Source organism: Catharus ustulatus, chromosome 6 (assembly GCF_009819885.2).
Source record: "Catharus ustulatus isolate bCatUst1 chromosome 6, bCatUst1.pri.v2, whole genome shotgun sequence".
In the NCBI taxonomy this organism is placed as follows: Eukaryota; Metazoa; Chordata; class Aves; order Passeriformes; family Turdidae; genus Catharus; species Catharus ustulatus.
Window position 1 is genome coordinate 10,197,112 of NC_046226.1, and position 21,772 is coordinate 10,218,883.

At 36.0% G+C, this 21,772-nt stretch overlaps 1 protein-coding gene across 5 annotated transcripts in view; it reads left to right on the plus strand.

Annotated features, from left to right (window-relative positions):
- PPP1R13B (protein phosphatase 1 regulatory subunit 13B) overlaps positions 1–21,772 on the plus strand; it is a 71,685-nt gene that overhangs the window by 22,242 nt on the left and 27,671 nt on the right. For all 5 annotated transcript variants that reach the window (XM_033063232.1, XM_033063230.1, XM_033063233.1 and 2 more), the window contains exons 2-4: positions 2,419–2,566; positions 9,171–9,290; positions 10,762–10,829. In XM_033063232.1, coding sequence (XP_032919123.1) covers positions 2,419–2,566; positions 9,171–9,290; positions 10,762–10,829 — 336 coding nt within the window. The remainder of the gene's footprint in view (positions 1–2,418; positions 2,567–9,170; positions 9,291–10,761; positions 10,830–21,772) is intronic.

Consider the following 21,772-nt stretch of genomic DNA (forward strand, 5'->3'; position numbering starts at 1 on the left):
CAGCAAATTTCCAGACTTTATCAATGCTTATTTGTATTTTATCACCATGTAATACCTCTGATTCTTACTCATACCCACCACAAACAGGGACAGGTATGACATTGACTTGTAATTAATATTGCAATATATCTATATTTAACATTGTCATAATATTCAATATTTTGAATCTTCCTGTATATGTTTCAGGATATTTGTTTTGCAGCACAGTGTTTCAGTTCCTTTAGTATTACTCAAGACAACCTGTTGAAAATAAATCTTTACTCAATCAAGTTTCCTTGAGGAGTGTTCTGCCAATAGTTGGCTGCAGCACCTTGCTTCCTCATTAGTGAGATACCTTTCCCTGAGCTGAAACTGTGACACCCAGCTTTGCAGAAGACAACACTGATGCCCTCTGAGCTGAGGGAGTCAAGTGATGTGCTTGAGGTACAGCAAACTTTGTCCTGTTGCCAAGGGACTGTGAGTTTATGTAGTGCTTGAGATTGGAATTTGTGGAGAAGTGACTGAGATAAATAGGATAACTCACACCTGCAAGGCTTTTCTTTCTCTTTCAGTCTGTCTGCAGAAGCAGATGTATAATCTTGAAGACATGAAACAAGTTTTCTCGACCAGTGTTACTTTTACAGCAGTAAGGAAATCAAAACCTGGAAACCATGTAAAATCACATGATGTTAAAACATTCTATATATTCTTTCATACCAAGAAAATAGGTCTTCCACACAAATGATTGAGGCAGTAAAGCCAGGGTCTCTTGATATTCTCAAAAAGTTTCAGCAGTTTGGGTTTTCTTCTGAAATTGCTATCAAGTGCTGTGGAGAAACAGTTTGGAATACTGGCACTAATAATTTTGTTAAACTGGTGTTGTTTATTTTAAATTACTTAATTTACTTATATTTTGCACATTCTTTAACTGTAGAGGGAAAAAGAAGAGAGGGAAAAAAGTGTTTTCTATTTCCCCTGTGGCTAGAAGAGCTAGGGGGTTTAAATGGTGGTAAGGAAAACTTTAACTAGACTTTAAGAAACTTCCTCTTGCAACAGGAATTCTGGGTTTCTGGGGTGGATGGCTTAGGGAAGTGGTGGAATTTCCATCATGAAAGGCTTTTCAGAACAGGTTAGACAAGCATCTCTGCAGAATAATGCAGGTATAGTTTATCCTGCCTGAGGCAAAGAGACTGCATTAGATGACCTCTTAAGGTTTCTTCTAAGCTTGTTGGTTTATGTTCATGTCTGTGACTCTTTCTTCTTAAATATGAGGTCAAATTCCATTAGTAGATTCAGCATCAGTTACTTGTTATATAACCACAGTCACTGAATATTGAGACTGTCTGAATCTTCTGTTGGAGGAACAATAATGTTTGGAGCTGTTTACAGTAGGTGGTTTATAGGCACTCTCATTATTATCTGTTGGCTGCATCCTGGTGCTTCCTCCAGCTTGTATTCTAACTTTTACCATGGCTTCCTTTATGCTACTGTTGGAAAAACTCGGGGGTGAATTCTGGTGTATTTTCAGTTCTGGTTGACTGCTTTTTGTGTTGAAGTGTAGGTACTTGAAAACTTCAGGACACAGCATGCAAACTTGGCAGGCTGAGGGAGAGTGGAAGCCTGAACTGAAATAGCCTGGAGGACTGAGGAGAGCTTGAAGCCTGGGCTTTCTTGGAAGTTGTCCTGTGTCTATTTCTAAAGTAGACAGACTGCTCTCACTCAGTATCTAGCTGTTACTAATGCCAGTCTCCAGGCTGGCTGATGTATGTGTCCCACAGATAAAAGTGTTATGAATGTTTTTAAGAGTTACCTATGCAAATTGAAGCACAACTTTTATTTACCTGGAGAGTGCTCATTTAATGAAGAGCTGTTATTAGGTTCAATATGTGACGCCACATTTTATTTATGGGGAAGATGTGGAAGAACTTTCATTGCAGGCAAAGTTACTAATTTTATCACGTTCTTTAGGGACACTTACTGCTATGGTATTTTTTGCCTTCTAAAACATGATGTTCTTCTCTCTTTTCCATCCACTGTTTACAAGAACAGTGTTGTGACTACAGATGGGAATTAGGGTGCAGAGAGAATATATAAAATGATTCATTTAATTTTAAGCAGGCACTTAGGGTCAGGTGTCTTTCAGAGTATTTAGTGCATTTTAGGAATACTTGTCTTTGAGTATATCCTGAAGCTTCTGGTTACTTTGCCAAAGTGTGCATTTATTTTCAACATTTAAATGTTGTGATTTCAAGCATCTAACACAGCTGAAACTTGTTCCTTTCTTCCCAACCTTATTTGCAGACAGAACTAAAGCATTTCAACTCAAGCTTTTATAAAAAATAAATTGTCTATTCAATGTACTGTCAAAAAAAAAATACCCATAATGTTGTTTTGTCTCTTTTTTTAACATTCTGCTACTTTTCTTTTTATTTCTTTCAGATGATATTAACTGTGTTTCTGAGCAACAATGAACAGATTCTAACAGAAGTTCCAATTACACCAGAAACAACCTGTCGCGATGTAGTGGAGTTCTGCAAAGAGCCTGGAGAAGGAAGCTGCCATCTGGCTGAAGTGTGGCGTGGAAATGGTAAGTAACATGTTCACTGGAAATGGATTTTAATATGTGCACCAATTGTAAAAAAAGAGTGACTTCTCAATACTAATTATTTCAGTTGCATATTTTACTCTTCTTTTTTTCTTCTAGTCTACTAGACTTTGACACCAAAGATGGTAATTCAAATAACTGTAGAGATTAATGTAATTCTTGACTCTTTTCTGTTTTCTTCCTCAGCATGAAGCATTTGATAAAATGCATGTGTAAGGCCTGTTAGTGTTCTGTATTTGTTTTTCTAATAGGATGGAGAGTATTTAAATGACAGCAGGGAATCTCATGATGACTTTTTTGTAGCAGTGGGTGCAGATCACCACCTGCATTCTTCCAGTCCTATTTCCTCACTGCCAGCATGTGAACACTGACTGAAATTTAAGAAAGGGTATCGATTTTTTTTTTCCTTCTGTATCATGGATAGCAGAAGCTCTGCAGACAGCATTGTGCTGGAATGGGACATAGTTAGTATCTCTTGCTCATTCATGAACATTTCCTCCCAAAGATTTGACAGCCTCTCTTGGAGTGAGTAGTAATGTCCATATCCTATTTCTGTTGTAATTATTATTTCACAGAATAATGAGACAGGCAGGTTTTTTTAGGAATATGTCAAAACTCATACACGGTAGAATTTTTTTTAATGGATTCTTGTAGTTGCATGTAGTACAAACCTCCAGGTTATCATTTATCAGTGTATGGATGTAAGTAGAATTGGTGGATGGGTGGAGATTACAGACATGTTCATAGAATCATACAGCAGGACCATGGAAGGGTTTGGGTTTGGAGGTACCTTACAGATCATCTAGTTCCAATCCCCCATTCTTGTCTCTTAGTTATTAAAGTGGCCCCTGTTAAATGTAATTTGTACTGTATAGAGACTGATGAGGTCATAACTTGATACTGAATTCTTAAATTTTCTACAGAGGTGTTTTATTTTGATTGGAACCTGTTTTGCCAGATAGACACAACAGACATTGGAACTTTTACATATTGGCAGTCCAGAATATTTTCCTCCTAGGAAAACTCATCTTTTTGTAAACTGTTCTAAGACTTTGTAAAAGGAAAACATACATGAAGAAGTTATTTCTTACCTGAGTGGAAACTCAGTTTAGGCAAGAGTGAACAGGGGAAAGGTTAAGAATTCTATACCTGCAATTCTAGGAATACAAATTCAGTATACACTTAGTTAGAAAACTTGCCTTTAAGGATAGAACTTGAAGAATGGTTAAAACTTCTTCAAATTGGAAATTTAGGTTTGAGAATCTATGTTGCCAAGTGCATCACAGATTATTAAAATGGATCTGCAGACTTCAACGACACTCAGATATTCTTAATATCTTCCAATTCCTTGCCTGTGAAAATGTCACATGTGGTATTATGTATTCTTTTGCTTTCACAATATTTGAAAGTGTACTTCTTAAAAAATGTAGGAAAGAATGTTGTCAACTAGCTTTAAAGAGTGACCAGAAACTGAAAAAGTGATTCACAGCATCTTCGCGGAACACTTAAACCTTGCAAACCTTGGACCTTAGAAGCAAAGGTTTTCTATGATAACTTTTAAGATTGAAAAAATACTTTATCTGTGAGTGTAATATTTTATTTCTCAGTGTTAGATATGAAAAGCTAAAAGCTTCTGTAAAGTGAGAAATGGAGTTTATCTGTGAAGTTGCAATGGAGGGACTAAGATAAATTTTGGGTATCTACCATGAGAATTATCTTTCTTTGATCCCAGTAAGGTCAGTTGAGATCTGGATATTACTGTGAATAGAACAAGGAGATGACTGATTTCAGCTGGTTGTTTTCTGTTAATTTTGAGCACTGGAGCTCACCCAGTTTTCTGAAGTGGGGATCTACATACAGACACTTAGGTGAAGGAGCAGAAGCCTGCCCAGAGCTTCTGCCTGTTAGCTCTGAGCTTCTGGTAAAACTCACAGGAAGGTGCTTTCATAAAACTTTACTTGCTAAATTCCCAAGGTGATAACCCTATAGATCTATTCCACTGATAGAGCAGAATAGAAAATACTGGAGGGAATGAAAGAAAAAATGAAACGCTTATATTTCTGGGTCTTTCAAACAGACCTTTAGTGTCAGCAGAAATTATGTCCTGCACACTGGTTTTAAGGCTCTCTTACGGGACTTTCAGCACAAATGTTTATTTCATTGTTTTTAAATGTAGGATGCTGTTACAAAACCTGTGACTTCAGCTTCTTGACCCACAGTCTAGTGTACATAGATTTCCCAGTGGAAAGACCTGGGCATAGATACGATAATTTTTCCTTCTGCTTCTTCTGAATGCTAAATTGAACTCTTTCCACTGAAGTTTATAAAAATAATTTTGCCTGGAGCAGAGATCTCATGTAGAAAACAAGAGTCTGAATAGTTAAATGTGACAGTTACAACAAATTTTAAACTATAGTTCTGAGTGGGAAGTGTGAGGCAATTTGCAGTAAATTGCTGCATGTTGTGCCAGTGGAAAAAGCATATTTTGTCTCTTCAATTACACTGTCTCTGATCCTTTACCCTTATCCTCAAGTGATCTGCAAGTGTTCTTTCAGAGGACATTTTGGAAAGTAAAATTCAAAACAAAAGTTAATACAGCAAATCATGGGCTGAAAAAAACCCCAGATTTTCTCACATACCATAAGCAGTCTTATGGTGCCAGTGTTTTCCTGGCAGTCTCTCCATGTGGCACAAATGACTAATTAGACCTCCCTCCATAAGAGAGAGTCTACCTGGCCTCTTGTGAATGTGTTTAACCCCTCTGCTCTACAGGTAACAACAACTTCTTTGAGGTAGACCACCTGAATAATGCATGTCTATTCAAATTCAAAGCATTGGGGCTTGTGGATTGTAATCTCATCATCAGGTACAAATTACAGGTTGTATGCCCAAAAACCTTTTTGCTGTAACAAAATACTGTCTCTTTTAATAGTCTTCCTGTTTTGAATGTGTATGTACAAGTAGATGATAAACACTTGATTTTATTTTTAGAGGATAAGAGACCAATTTTGTTCCAGAAAAATGTTACTAAAATCCAAAAATTATGTAAGATTTCTCCAGTGGAGAGGAAGATTACAATAGCTTAGCTGTTGGAAAACATATTGGTTTATTTATTATTGTACCTTTTATGTCTTTGCTTTTGTGTGACAAAGAAATGGTTGAGGGCTTCACAAGATTTGTAAAATAGTTTAGGTGCTGTTTGCATTAGAGTCAAGAAACTGATTTTTCTCAGAGCTGCATGGCCTAAGCATTTCATTTATTCACATTTGATTTTGGTATTTCATTCTCTGATCCCTCTCCTTCCCAGTTTCTTGAGATAAATTTTAGTTGATAAAGCCAATAACATTTGTGCCTGATATATCAGTATACTTTGTACCACCTTGGGCTTTGCCAGTTTGAAGCTTCCTCTTTTTGCAAGGATTTCTCATGCTGTAACAGGAGACAAAACCAGAATGTTCTTCCTCATTCTCCTGTTATTGCAAATAGCATTCAGTAAGGAGGGTCAAATACAGGTGTGATGCCAGGAACTTGTAGTATGTGTCAAGAGAGAATTCATTTAAACCTTTAAATCCACCCAGTACTGAATTACTCAGTTTATTTACATCTGGAATGCCCTTCAGCAGCTGGTCATAGCTGGTGTTCCTCAGCGTGGTGGTAAAATAGGAGGCAAGAGAGTGTGAAAGTAATAGTTTCTTGCTCTGAATGTACCTCTGCAAACCTGAGCAGGGAAAAATTCATTCCAGATATCACAGCAAACTCCCCTATGGAGAAAATCCATTACTTTTTATTCTGGTTTCATGTAGAGGAGGCATGAATGTGTTTACTTGACATAGCATGATCCTTGAAGTCAGGATAAAAACAGATTTTGAAGACTGAAACTTACTTTTAAGTAGTGGATTTGTAGCTCCACCAGAAGAATTTTGCAACTCTTTTTTGGTGCAGTATCTGTGTTTCAGATTTCAGGGTGTTTTGTTTTGGAACACTTAAAACTAACCCATTCTCAAAACTTTATTTGAATTAAAGGAGTATAGGTAATTTCTCAAAAATATTTTAGGATCTTGTTCCAAGTGAAAGTGCATTTATCATGGTTTTCTGCTTGGTTATTCATGAAAACAAGTTTTCTCTAGATCATTTTTCATGTGCTGCTGAAGTATAGGGATCCAGCCTTTTTATTATTACTCTACACCCATTCTCCTATTTAATGTTTTCTTTGCACTCTCAGAATGCTCTCTGCTATTTAAATTTTTTAAAAAAATTAAAGTTTGAAGTAGTTTTGAGAAACCAGTCACTGGCAAATATTCTGAAGCTATAACAACTAGGGAGAACTTAACTGTAGTGTTTCTCTTTGTTTTGATTTGATTTGATCTTGATTCTTAAAGTACAGTGATTTTCAGAAAGTATCTCTTGTACTATTATACTACAAATAAAAAATCATGCTTTCTTCTCATGCTTCTTACAGATTTAAAGGATTTAAACTGTAGGAAGGAATGGGAATTTCAATTCTCATCATGTCTTGTGTTGAGTGTTCATGTCCATTTTTTCTTCCTCTTTGTTTCCTGAATTAGTTTCATGTAGCTGGGTTGCACAGAATGATTAGTGCAGCTCCATCTTTCATTGTTTCAGTAATGTTGATGATGGTGTTACTACTTTAACCTGTTTTCTACTTTAGGATAACATCCCAAACTGGTTTTGTGAAACAACTGCTAAATTAGTAGAGAAGTCTTTGCCATTTCTTTCCGTTGTCATTGTCTGAACAATCTTAGTCTTAATTACTGAAGGTGCATTATGTAAATGACACCTCTGACTAGCTCCTGGGATCAGGGCCTTACTTTAAATGAGAGACCAGCTCAACCAGGAGTGAAGCTGCAGCTACTCCTCACCATTCCAGAATTAACCCAGCCCTGTTAGAGCTGGATTTGCCTAGCACTTTTTCTGTTTGGGAGAAATTCCTAAAGATTCATATCTTGCTCCTACAGTCTCTGAACTAAACCACTTAAATATTTTACATTCAGTGATCTTTAGAAGACTCATGCTGCAATTTCAGTGGATATGCTTCAAAGCACTTTAAACCTTACTTTACTTTAGGAGTTGAAAAACCTGAAAATCATGCTTTTAAAATTTCTTTTCAAGAACTGAGTAGTTAAAAACTACTGACCTTATTCTTGTGTGCTTAAACATTATTGACAATCTTTCTAGGACACCACTTGAGCAAGGAACAGGAAGAAGTGAAGCAAATGATCTATTTTTAAATGCAGTTATGTTTTTGGTTTGAGGGGGTGGTTTTTTTTAGGGGGCAGGGGTTTTTTGTTTTTTTTTTGTTTGTGTTTTGTTTTGTTTTGCTTTGTTTTTTCTTTTAGAGAATGATGAGTAACTAATCATCTTATGAATATGATTAGCTTGTGGTTTAAATAGCCTTCCCCACTGAAAGGAGCTAGATCTAACTGTGGCTAAATTGTGTTAATCACATACCTATCTGACGTGACATATTTTAACAAAAGTTTATTGTATTAAGTGCCTTGTAAAAAAATTGATAAAATGTATTGTTTTTAAGTACTGCAGTTAAGTATCCCAAGAGTATCAAGATGTGTACATCTATGTAGTTCATAATGTATATAAATTTAGATAAATTACATTACTTAAAGGTATATTTGTGATTTGGTTTTCCCAATCTTTTCCCAAGATTTCTCTTACATATTTGAATCATTTTGTCTGAGTGAAGCATGAAATGGATAACAAAACTAACAGATAGCATGGTTTGGGTTTTGGAGGCCAAAAGTATTTAGCCTTTAACAACAAAGCATAATATATGATATAATTTTATTCTGGTTATTAGATGCGTTTTGATACCTTAGCTAGTATTAGATCTAAAACCAGGGATTTTATTATCTTAATAAAAACATCTGGTAATAAATGGAGACGTAATTATGGAAGCAGTGAAAAACTTGTCTTCTTGAACGTGTTTTCATTTTGAAATGCTAAATATATAGTGTAGAGCTTTTTACTAAAAATATATTTGACCAATTTAGAAGAAATAATTACTCTATGCAAATGTTTTCTTGCGGAAAAGCAGGAAGACTGTTGCAGAGAACTTAGTTTCTATTTGTTCAGAGTTGCCAGTAATTCCACAGATACTGGAAGTTAGTGTTCTGCAAAGTGTGTTAGAGTGGGAGTACCTGCTCAAGTTCTTAGGAGATGAAATGTCAATATAGTGATAAGGCTTTTTGTCTGTGTGGAAACTCAGAAATTCAAATTGAGTGAATCATTTTAATAATGGAACAAATTGCCCATCTGGTGGTGATGGGGAGCAAAGTTGCTATTTCCTAAATTAGGGTTCCTAAACACTGGTATGAATTTGCAAGCTGGTTCTGTAATGCTGTGAGGCAGTGAGCTGTGTTACAGTAACAGGCCAACTTTTAATACCATACATCCAGTTGGTGCCTGTTTCTTAGACTTAGTGTGAGACAAAATACATTGGATAGATTGAATTGCTACCAAAAATGACATTCTGACCATTACTAAGAGTTGTGAATAACCCTGCTTGATTTTAAGGAGTCGTGATGAGGTTTTTTTGGTCTTGTACTTCTAGAGCGCCCCATACCCTTTGATCACATGATGTATGACCACCTACAGAAGTGGGGGCCCCGCAGGGAAGAGGTGAAATTTTTTCTTCGTCATGAAGAGTCACCAGCTGAAAGCAATGAACAGAGTAAGTACATTTATCCTGCAGTGTTGTTACTGATATAGATTTAAAAGATTTCTGAAGTAAGTTCATTCAGCGAACTTCAGTGGTTATGTGTAAGAAACTTCTTTGTACCAGAGCTATTTTGAACCATTTGAGCCATTTGAACAGGGGTATCTTTATTCTTCTTCTCCAGTTCGCTTCTTTAGAATAATTTCTACCAAGATGTGTTGGTATTCTGCTTAATTTGGATCCATGAAAGCTGGTGTATTTTAGAGACTTGATGTAGTTTGTTCTGATTGAGGGAAAGTCTCTACATTTTGAGAGGGTGGAAAGGTTCTTCTTGAGCTGCTGTTCTTTCAGTTCAGAGTTACACAGAGAAGGACTTGGTAAACTCCTTTGCCTCCTTTAAAAACTCGTATCTATTTTACAGACATCACTGGCAGAGGTTTCAATGCCTTTGCATTCTCAGTATTTCATGTAGGTATATAAATAGTCGTGATAATTTGCATCTTGAAAAATTGCTGCTCTGCTTGGTTCTATAGAAGTGTTTATATGAAACAGTGCCCTATGAAGTGGGGTTTCTTAAAAGAGTGGAATAAAAAATGCAAGTGTTTTAGTTTTCTGAACTTACTGGTGTAGATTGTATTTAATCTATGAAGAGTTTTGAGGCTGTGTATTAGAGACTTAATGGCTGTCAGACTGTCTGAAGGACAGGAAAGGTGTCTCAGTGAGGTGCATTTGTATACCCAGATTATCCTGATTCATTCAACTAAGCTGACTGCTTTTAACAGCAGGATTTCAGGTCTTTGCTCAGTTCTTACTGCTTTCAGCTGAGGCTTCTTCTCATATTTTTAAGTGGTTGCTGCTTGTTTTGAGTGTAGAAGTAGCAGACTCAAAAACGTCTGAGGGAATTTTGTACTATTTAGGTACTTTGTAAAATAGCTACTATCCATTGGGCAATACACACATAAAGTCTGTTAAGAAATTTAAGAAACGCTTAAAGCCAAAGAATTTCATTTTACAATGGAAGATTGCTTCTGAACCATGCATGCAAGGCTTTTTCATTCATAATTGGGTTATGGATCGATTCCTAGATTAAAGTTGTTTATAACTTAGACTAGAGGAAGCTTTTCCTCTAGTATGCTAATTTATAAGGTATTCAGTTGAAGCTACTGGTTCTCATGGACACAAAATATGAGTACACTGCCCTTCATGACATCTTTGCCTAAAGAGAAGTCAGGAAAATAGAGCTGCATGTCTGTACTTTTAACTGAGGAATTCTGTGAAGTAAAAGCTTTATGTCTGCTGACTCACTGCTTATAAAAAGTTACTTTAGTAACAAAGAGTTGGAACTAGCGGAATGAAAATTCAGAGGTAAAAACTTGATACAAATTCTTGAACAGAATTCCCAGAACATCTGAGAATAGACTTGAGAGTAAAACACATTTTGTGTTGAAAACAGTACTTTTCACTAAGAGTGATGCTTTACTTTTAGGTGGACGTCAAGCCCAAAATCAAAGAAATGGCATAAATATACCTGTGGAGAAACGAACAGAGAATGGGGTATGTAATAAATCTTAAAGGTTTGGATCAACACCACTCAAATACTTTGTGTTTTAAAAATTAGTACTTTTCAAGGTGTTATGATGGAAACTGGGGAAAAATATATTGATCTTGGTTTTGTTTTGATTTTGTTGGAAAGTAAAAAAGACACATTGGCCCATTCATCAACTACTTTGAATTTTCTGTCTAGAAAGAAATTTGATGTGAGAAGCCCTGGAGTCTTAATTCATGTTCTAATCTGTTTTATTATGTGTGAAGTAAAAACAAGCTGCATTATTCTTTCACACTTACATTGCCTGTCCATGTATCTTTGATTTATGTCACTGATACTGATCAATGACATACCATTATATGTTGAAATATGAGGATGTATCTATGAATTGGAGGGGTTTTCAGCCGTTGGTAGAAGAGCTTGCATTCCTCTCAGAGCCATCACTTTATACTGTTTTTATGCACTTGATTCATTTCTACGCATGGAGTTTTTTTAACTAGTATATTACTTGGTTTCTAATTTAAAATACAAATTACATACCATAGGCAACCTGTGGTTCCTGACTTGAATATTTTTTCTTTTATACATAAAACATAATGTATCTCTTTTAAAATTAATATGACTTAAAAGCCTTCTACTCCTGAGCTGAAACTCTCCTTACTTTTTTCTCTCTTGTCTCATCGTTAATACTAAAGAAGATTCTGCAAAGCATAGTCTGTTCTTGTTTGTTCAAGGACCATTCTGCTGCCTTTGCCAAGACACTCAGCTATAGTTAGCTATTTTTGAACATTTTAAAATTTCAATAAAACATTTGAATTCACCGATTCCTAGTTATATTGTCTCAATGAAGCACTGTCCCTTTACAAGTGTGCGTATGGTTCTTTCTCAAAGTAAAATAATACTTAAAGTTTTAAAGCAAACAAATCAGTTTTTTCAAGCTGAGAATCTTAAAAACAATTGTGCAGATTCAATAATTCTGTGCTTGTATATTGCCTGATAATTAACATCTAAAATCCACATACACTCCTATGTAGCAACAGAGTCATTCAGTCAGTTTGCAGTTCTTTGCAGCTTGTTTTGTGTGTGGCATGTGGACCTAGGGGAAGGAATTTTTCTCCCTATTCAAAACAGTTAATCATGTATTGCTTTCTACGTTCCTTTTCTGTAGAGAACACTGGCTGGTATCCTCTGCTGCATGGATCCGTTTATCCTGCTGCCATTGTCATATTGACAATGTAGTGAGATCATGGTGCTGTAAAGTGCTGGGGGAACATAACTCTTTCATGACCTCTCCTGATCTATTCCTCCATGTGGGTTGGAGTTCAGATACTACATTTGAGATATAGTACATTTGGAGATCAGGACTGGCATGTGCAGAATGCCTTACAGTCTCACTTGGCAGGGCTAAGCTTTATGATATCATTGCTCTGTATTGAATTGATTTTCCTGTGAGTTTTTATGGGTAAAACTCAGACTTGATAACTTAAATAAAAGTTCTATCTTCATTCCATTCAGAACATTTATTTTTCTTTTTTTTTTAATCCCAAAAGTTGGCCACAAAACTGAAATTTGTTGGGGAACTGATCACTTTTAAAAGGACTTTTACCAGGTGTAGGAAATAAAGTGTATTAAATACCAGGTTTATGAAAATAGGAGAAAGACTAAAACCTGAAGTCATTATAGTAATGTAAAATTGTAGTGGGTTTTATGCTAAAAATGGTACAAATTAGGTTTTGGAAGTGTTTAAAACTAAGATTTTTCAATTGTGCTAAGTTTTAAATCAGAGGGGGAGGGGGGAGAAAGAGGTGGCTTCAGGATCAAGGATTTAATCAGCTTACACTTACGTAATGCATTAGGCTTATTCATTGTTGCTGGCATGCTGAATGTTAGACTGGCCCTAAAATCAACACAAACCAATGGAACATTGAAGACAGCTCAGATCTTACCAAATACTCTGCATTCAGGTATATTTTTATTATGTGTACTGCTTTAAGGATGAAATAGTTGATTTTTTGCTTAATAGTGGGCAAAGCTGCAAGTGTGATATGCATAGAAAACTTTAAGATGAACGTTAGCTTTATTGATTGAGCCAATAGTCTTGGAAAAAATTATGGGCAATCTATACTGTTAAATTTAGATTATTCTATTAATGGAAATTTGGTCATATGCAGTAAGAATTTTTTTATTGTTATTTTAAACTATATGCGCTTGATCAGCAATTATTTAAATAATGGTTGGCTTAAAATCACATTATGTAAATGCTTAAATTTCATTAGATTATCTTTTAAGTTAAAAATAGAATAGGCTAACTCTCTTCCAGCAGTGAAACATGCATTGTTGTAAAAAGAATACTTACCTGTAAGTATTCATCTGGGAGCCTTACATTCTGCATAACGAAGTCTAAAGGAAAAACTCTGTGAGGTTTTGTGAATTGACAGGTGCTCTTATTCCAGAAGTGACCTTTTGGGGTTTCCTTTTTGTTTAAAACTTTATTTCTTAGAAGTGGAATTATGCTGTAGTCAAGACTTGATCTCTTTGTCCCTGTACACAAAGGTGCAGATATGTGAAGATCAGACTTACATAACTAAACATTTCCTTCTGCCAGGGGGATTGGACAGTGTCTCAGGAGGGATTCTCTTCTCTGGGAACAGCTGCCTCTTCCTCCTCTTCCTTTCTTTAGCTCATGTCACTGAGCCAATTGGATCTGAACCCAAGTTGTAACAAGGGGAATTCTAAATAAATAAGGGAAAAAATGTTTTATCATTGAGAGTAACAGACATTGGAACAGACTGTTCAGAGTCTGTGGAATTTTGATCTAGCTGAATAAAGTCCTGAGCAGTCTGAACTGCTCCAGTCAGGGCTTATTGAACCAGATGACTTCCAGAGGCTCCTTTCTACCTAAATCATTCTTTGATTCTGTGATTGGTGGTCATGAAACAGTGGTCATCCAGATGCTGGCTCTTGTTTGCTTCCAGATGTCGTAGCGTGATTCAAGCATCATTCCATAGTAGCAGCAGCAGTCTGTGAACAGTGAGGCAGAGCAAATATAGGTGAAACCACTGGGGGTCAGTGGCAGACAGGAGAGGGACTGGGGAGCCCCATCCTGGTTGAGCTGCTGACTTTCAATAGGAGATGTGGATCAGATGCTGCTCTTGCAGAAAGAGTACTGATTGTCCAGATGAAAAGGTAGTCAGATAACCCAGAAATTTTTTGGAGATGAGAAAACAGTAAAACAGATGTAGCTCAGGGGGTAAAAAAAGGATGTGGTACAGGAACATGACAGAAATCAAATGTATTGAACTGAGTAAAAGTAGATTAGTGTAATGAAAACAATCTGTATATGAAGAAATACTCATTTGCTGTAGTTGCTTATATAAAAATAATAATATAATTTAAATATCAATTATTTTTATGCATATTAATTTACTTGGGAAGCATAAAATCTCAGTTTGTGGTCTCTGATGACGATTTTTTAAAACTTATTTTTACTGTTTCTAAAATTGCTCCCCTGATTTAGAGAGAGTGAAATGATTAAGCCTTTTTCTTAATGGATGTTAACTGAAACCTTTGCCAAGAAATACAAAGTAGACCCTCATTTTATCTCACTACAAAATTTTTATTAACATTAGTATAAAGGATTTTTGTGTAGAGGAAGAAAACATGACCATCTTACCAAACTGGAGACACACTCCTGCAAATGTTCGTAGTATTGAAGCTGTGACCAGTAGATGAAGTTGAGCATTAATAGTTATGTGGTGATTAAATAACAGAACTCATGCTCTCTATTTCTGTTAAAGTGTCTCAAATCAGGCTTTTAGCAAAAATTACAACAGTAGTCCAGCTGTTTTAGTATCAGGAGGCTCTTATACTGAGGGAGTTGTTAGGGAAATTCCATTAACATGCATTAAACTTCTGCATATATGTACACACAAGGCAGTTTTTTGTAGCACTGATTTAATTTCAGAGTGTGTGTTGCTGATGGAGGTGGATACCCTCTGATGCAGTTTGTGTATTCCACTCCATCATGACAGCAGTAAGGCTACACTGCTTTTGAGTACCTGTGGTGTGACTTGTCCCATTCTATGCTTAGAGATTAGATAGATTTACAAGTGGTGCCAAAATCCCTGAATAGAATTATATATTGCTCATTAGTTTGCACCATTTCATCCATACAAGCGAGACCTGATAAAAAGGCATTAAACATCTAATGTACATTTTGTTATAGGGGTGGGGAAGCATTTACAAGTATTCTTGCACATACAAAATAATAAAAGTTTCCTTTGCCTGTCAGGTGAAGATATGACAAAATCTGATTGTGCGGAAAAAGATAAACAAGCCACATTTTTAACAGAAGCAATAAAGTCAGATGAGAAATACATTATGTGTACTTGATTTAAGTTTCTCATTTGAACTATTGAAGGATAAAGAGCTTAGTCTGGGTAGAAGTTGTTCTTCAAAGCTGAGCTGCAAATTCAATTTAATATAAGCTTGTAAGTATTAAGCACTCTGTTTATAACATTTAACAGTGTGCTTGGAAGGGACTGCCATTCACATAAGACAGGTTTTAAACAAATTTGTTTAAAACAAACAGAAAACTATGTCAGTCTTGAAATTAGATTCAGGGGTCTCATAGCAAAGTCAAAGCAAATAATTCCATTAAAATATGATTTTAAACAATTTAGGCACAAACAATTCTAACAGTTTACGGAAAAGTATTTTTTTTCTGAAGAAATATTCATGTAAACTTCCTGGAAAATTTTGACCTTCTAATAAAAGTAACTAAATCAGATTCAAGTTTTCCAAGTTTTCGGCTGCAACTTTTTCTGTTGCCTTTGTTAAAAAGACAAAAACTTGTCTGCTACTTCTGCTGTCAGAGATGTTCCCCGTATAAGGTATAGATTCTGAAGATTGTTAAACTTGTTGTAGAAGGGGACCCTTGCTGCCCCTGCAGCAACCTTTTGCACCATCACATTCCTAGTTCAGTTCCTAGGTCAGAGTTAATAGAGTTTGGATTCTCCACAGACTGATAGAGTTCTTTAAGTCTGTCTGAAGCATTTTCCAGACAGCTGGCAGTATGTTGCTCTTCAAAAAAATAGAAAAACTAATCCAACTAAAGGATTTAAGGGAAAAAATTAAATTAGGAAGCAGGGAAAAAAAATCTAAAGCTAATTTTAATGCATACAAATAGCTTTTGAATTCTTGCTGGTCTAGAAATCTAAGTCTTTTCACACCTCAGTAAAGGATAGTTATGTAGGGGAGCATCTCTACAAAACTTATAATTGTGTGATCCCACAGAAAGAATTTCTGTTAAACTGTAGGGAATTCAAATGTTCTTAACCACATACCTCCCTCTGAGGCCTTTTTTAAACCTTTTAGGCAGAATCACATCTTTCTTGGATTTGGAATGTCATAAAAACAATGTATTGACTTGTCTTATGCAATCTCAAATATATTTTAGTCCATAATGGACAAAGTTACTATATGTTTAGGTTTTATGAGAATAAATTCATAAGTTTAATTGCACTTACTCTGTGATTATTTTCCTGTTATAATTTTAATTATGTTAACATTTGTTTGTGACTAATACTCACTTTTAATATGTGGCTTAGTTTGGTCTGAGGAATCTAGGGATTATTTGACTTGTTGGGACTAGGGAGCATTCTTGGAACCTACATGGAACGTTGTGGAAGGTCTGTTTTTCTCCATGTCTTCCACATGTAATTTTTACCTCTGTCACTCTAGATACCAGATATCTATCTAGATGGCTGTGGATATGAGAATCACAGTATATATATGTATTGTACTATACAGGCATTTACACGCACTTACTTGCAGAGTACAGATTTTGTAGTTCTGCTGCTTCTCTGGGCATCAGAGAGAGTTCTGTTTGATAAGTTATGGGAACTGAATATGTGGTTTTCTAGTTCATAACAATGAACATACGTGTTCCTGTTTTGCAGAGGAGAAAATACCTGAACTGCACCACTAACTGAATCTCTACCTCTAGTTCCTGTTTTTACAGATCTATCTCTGCTTTTCCTCACTTGTGGATTTGCAGTTTTACAGCAATACTTAGTTGCAGATATCCATGGGAGAGGGTGACGTCTGTCTGTTTGGTTCATCTCTAACTATAGTTTTTATTTTCCTGTGTTTGTGTTGTGGATGTGGAGCAATACAATTCACTCTTTTCCCTGGATTTCTAAATAAATGAAGCATGTGAAGAATTACTTCCAGTTGTCACTGCACATAGAGATTCTGAGCTGCTTGGCTCTTATATCGAGTTAGAACAATTTAGAATGAGTGTTTCAGCTGATGTATAACATTATATACATTAACTCAAAGTTAATGTACTTAAAGACTTGTTATTTTTCTGAAGTCTTGCTGTGCAGCCCTTACACACTTGTATTGTACATTTCAATGCCCTTTTTCACAGCTATATCCTTTTACAGTCACATTAGTATAATTTTTAGTTAAACTAAATATTTTAGTATCAAGTTATTTAAAGGAAGTTGGGACTTTATTGCTGTAGATCTTTATAGGAGACTGGTTATGAAATTCACTGTATGATTCTGAGAGCTTAAATGTGAAAGTTTGAGAGTTTGGGTTGTTGCTCTGTCTCTGAACAGCTTTCAGTTCAGAGCAGGAGACTCTACTGGTCCATGCAAGGCCAGCTATTCATTTTCAGTCCACATTTAAAGTTCTGTCTTTTGTGTAGCTGTGCCATTTGTAGATCTTTGTTTTCTGTCATCTTTTCCATGGTCTCTGTGGTGTTTCTCATCAGTGCTGCTGTGGCCTCCTTTCTCTGACACACCTTTCCATGTTCACTAACTTGTTCATTTCGTTTCCTGTCCATCTTGCCTCTGGACACCAGGCATACCTATTTCCCACCTGCATGTTTTTCCCAGGCGAGTGAACCTTTCCATTTCTCTGTTGTTTCTGCAGCTACCTCCAGATCTAATTGTTGTTAAGTTTGTTCCCCCTGCAGTCTTCCTCGGATCAAAGCCGAGAAAAATGAAAGTCCCTCTAGCTAATTTAGGAGCAAGGGAGTTAAACTTGTTCTTCTTCTCGTATTCCTAGTGGATAATCTTACTCTACAGCTCATACCTTTACTTGCTTGCTAAAAATAAGCCTGTTCTTTATTCAGCTGTAATAGTCACTGTATCGTGCTTGGACGTAGAGTACTTCAGTGTTCTTGTGGAGACCCATTTGGCTGTATCTCTTGTATAAGTGCACTGAATCATGCTCAAATTAATTCTTGAAAGAAGGAAGAGAGGGTGAACTTGCCTGTTATTCGTGAGTTTGACAAGGTAAATTACATCTTTTAATGTTTTGGGGTTTTATCTTCTACAGCATCCTGATTTGTAGATATGTAAGAAATTGTTAATGATGTTTAGTATTTTCTGTAATGTTTAATATTTAAAAAGCCTTATGTGTAGGTTCTGGCTTGTTCCAGTCTTCTCTGGCTTGGAGATTCTTGATTTATGCTGTTGCACACATGCTTTACCTTTATTGCTGGTTCATGCATTCATCTTGTTGCATGCAAGATTCAAGAAAAAGCTGAATTATGTAGGAAAAGCAAATAGCAAACACTGGAAAGGTTATTTGCATGAGATTTTGCTATCTATTCTGACTCTACTGTTTGCCTTTTATCTTAGGTATTCTCTGCTAATAAAGGAACTCTTTGCTAAGTTTCAGGTGGTATGTTTTGCTGTCACTTTAAACAGTAAAATTAGATACAAAAATTTTCGTGATCTCTTTGGCATTCAGTTTTGGCCCAGCATTGGTAATACTACAAAAATACAAAAGAATAAATAATCCCTGTGTTTTTAAAGCTAAATTGTCTATAGTCTTACATTTTCAGTTTAACCTGATTACTGTGAAAGAACTGAGTATTGCTCAACATTTTCCATTGAATATGAAAAGTGCAATGAATCAAGCTGATTATAGTTGACAGCTGGCTTGATCTTGCCGTGATTAGGTCTTTTACTGCTGGCAAAATCCACTAGCCTTTTCCGTTAGCTGATTGCTGATGAATGCAGAGAGACAGCTTTTCCTATCGATAAAGAGTTCGGGGAAACCTGCATCCCATATGGAATAAGAATAAAAAGCATGCTACCTACTATTGATTGCACTGAAGCAAAAAGCCATGCAGGAACTCGTAAGATGCGCAGGGTTGTTGTTTTGGCTTGTTCACAACAGACTGTTAAACCAGTAGTGTAGACAGAAAATAGCAGAAAGATGGAGCTGAAGCGTGTTGAGACATCGGAAACGTTTACAGCTGACGGGCAGTGCTGTGAAATAAAGATGTGCTCTCTTGCAATTAGATGGGAAAATAGTGAACAGGTAATGAATTACTTTTCAAAATTTGTTTGTTTTGCGCTTTGGTGGGCATGTTATTTAAGTGCTGTGTAGCTTTTGCACTTTAATTTAAATGGTTGTGGGTTTAGTTGTCACATGACCGGAATGCAGACCAGCTCAGGTTTTGTAACACCTTATCTCTAAATTGAAATTCTTAATCAGATTTTCTTATGTGCATTTGCTATCTTTCTTACATTTTAAGACTTTATCAAAAGCTCATTACTTCAAAATGTCACAGTCAACTTTTGTTTTTGAGAGTTTGGTTTTATGGGAAGTACAAGTTGTACGCTAAGGTCACAACACATCTTTCGGTTACAGGATACTTATTTCCAGTGATTTTGTGTTTTAAAAATGTTTTATTATACTGTTCTCAGATGAACAGTGTTACTCAACAGAAAAACTTTGTATTGAAATTATTAAGGGCAGAATAAACACAGAATTGGTGCTGAACATATTATTCAGATTAACAATAACTGCATCTTAAGCATCCTTAGCAATCCTATCAGAATAAGCTATTGCTGTTAGAAAAGACTCAGAAAAATGTAGTTCCAAGACCATTTCTGAAGGATCTAGACATTGTATTTTCAATGTATATTGTAACTTGTCTATGACTCAAAATCACTATGAGTAAAAGGATTGGTATTGTAAAAAGGTGTGAGATTTTGTGCACAACTGATATTTCAACAAGAACGCATAATCTCTTTTAAGATGCTTTTTTTTTTAGGAATATGAGGTTGATGTTTTAATTAAAATCAACTACTGGATATTTTAGCCAACACTGAAATTAATATAAACATGCTTAAGATTTCTGTGGCTGTTTAAAAGTGGCTGCAAGGACCAGGAAAAAAGTAGTGCTTTAAATAAACAAGTTTCAGATGCTGCCTAAATTACTAGAAGTAATATATAAGCAGTCTATTTCAGATGTAGCAGATGTTCAATATGTGCTTAAATCTATTTCTAATTTTGAAAACCTATTCAAACATTATTTTCATTTTGGTGAAGTTCTGCCTTTTCTTAGCTGTTCTGCCTAAAATAGACAGCAGCCTCACTAAGAAAGTAATATGGGAAAACAAGTAATCTGGAGTCTGTAGCTTATACTGGGTTGGCTTCAAACATTTTATGTGCTTATGAGTGACCCACAAGCATCAACAAATTGAAGGAATTATTAACAAGATATATAGATTGAGAGAGGTTGTGATTTTTATCAGCTATAGATAATGTGACATTTTTCAGCAAAATGCAATGCAGCTGAAGCAACTTTATTGTGAGAAACTGTTAGTGTATTTATTTGAATGATACAATAATATAATAGCATTTTGGGGTAAAATTACCCAATTCTGTTTGTGAGGTTAATTGAAGGATTATTTTATTATCATGAGATAGCACACATTTGGTAGATTTCTTTAATTCCCAATATTCTGGGTATAGTTTCTAGGTTTAATTAGCTTTTTCATTTCCATTAAGCTAAAAAAAGGCACGTGCTATTGTCATTGGATTCTTTAAAATGGATTTCTGCTATCGGCATGTTTCTGACCCAGTTTAAAAAAAATGCAAGGCTGAGCTGTGGATAAAGCCACTAAACTGGAAATAATGTCATCCATGTCAACATCAGCAAAAACTCTATTTTAATTTAAATAAAAGCAGATTCTTTCTTTGGTCATTTATAGCATTCCACATGAGTTTAGACAAAGGATTTTCAAGTTGTTTGTTGTGTGTGTCACTAAGATCAGGTTTTATGGAAAATGTGTTCAAAAATCTATTAAAATCCTTGAATTTGATGATATATAGGGTCAATATATTTCAGAAAGGTATGGCAGTCTGAATCACTAACCTTCAGCAGATGCTCCATCTCCTCCTATAGACCTCAGGGAGCACAAAGAGGTCACATACTTTTCATGTAAGACCTATTTGATGCAGGAATGACATAATAAACTCAGATATCTTCCATCTGTTTTCCTCATCAGGACTACTGTGCCAAGGACAGGTACCCAAGGTGCATTTTGTTGGATATTCTCACCAGCAACCCTTTGTTGCCAAGTGGGCTTTTTAGAGCATCCCCCAAACTTTGTTATTTGAATGAAGCTTAAGGCAAAGATGGAACACGTCTGGGCATCTGCTGCTCATGTCCAAGTTAGCCCTGGAGAATTATGAAGTCTTTTGGTAGATTCGGCAGGCAAAGCAAGCTGTTCCTTTCTTTCCTGCTCTGACAGTTTGGAGTTCTTCAACCAGATTTGCTGTTCTGCTGTAAATGCTGCACAGGGGAGGAAGTGCAGGGATGGCCCACAGTGGTGGCAGCACCCTGGTTTGGGAAGGCTGAGAATTGTCACAGATCCCAGTCTGGAATTCCCTGGCTGGAGAGCACTCCAACCTACCCCTTTTCATTTTATAGTTGTCATTTGGCTTCGTTCTGGGGAAATGCTCATTTATGTAATACACTTAATTCCTGTTTTGCCCACATGCTCATATACCTAATTCCTGTTCTGCCAGCTCTGTTTGTCATGTAACTCTGTAGATTTCTGGGGTTTGAGAGCTCTGCAAAGGTAAATCCCTGGTCTGGAAGTAAGTTTTGTATTCCCTCCTGTGCCCTAGGAAG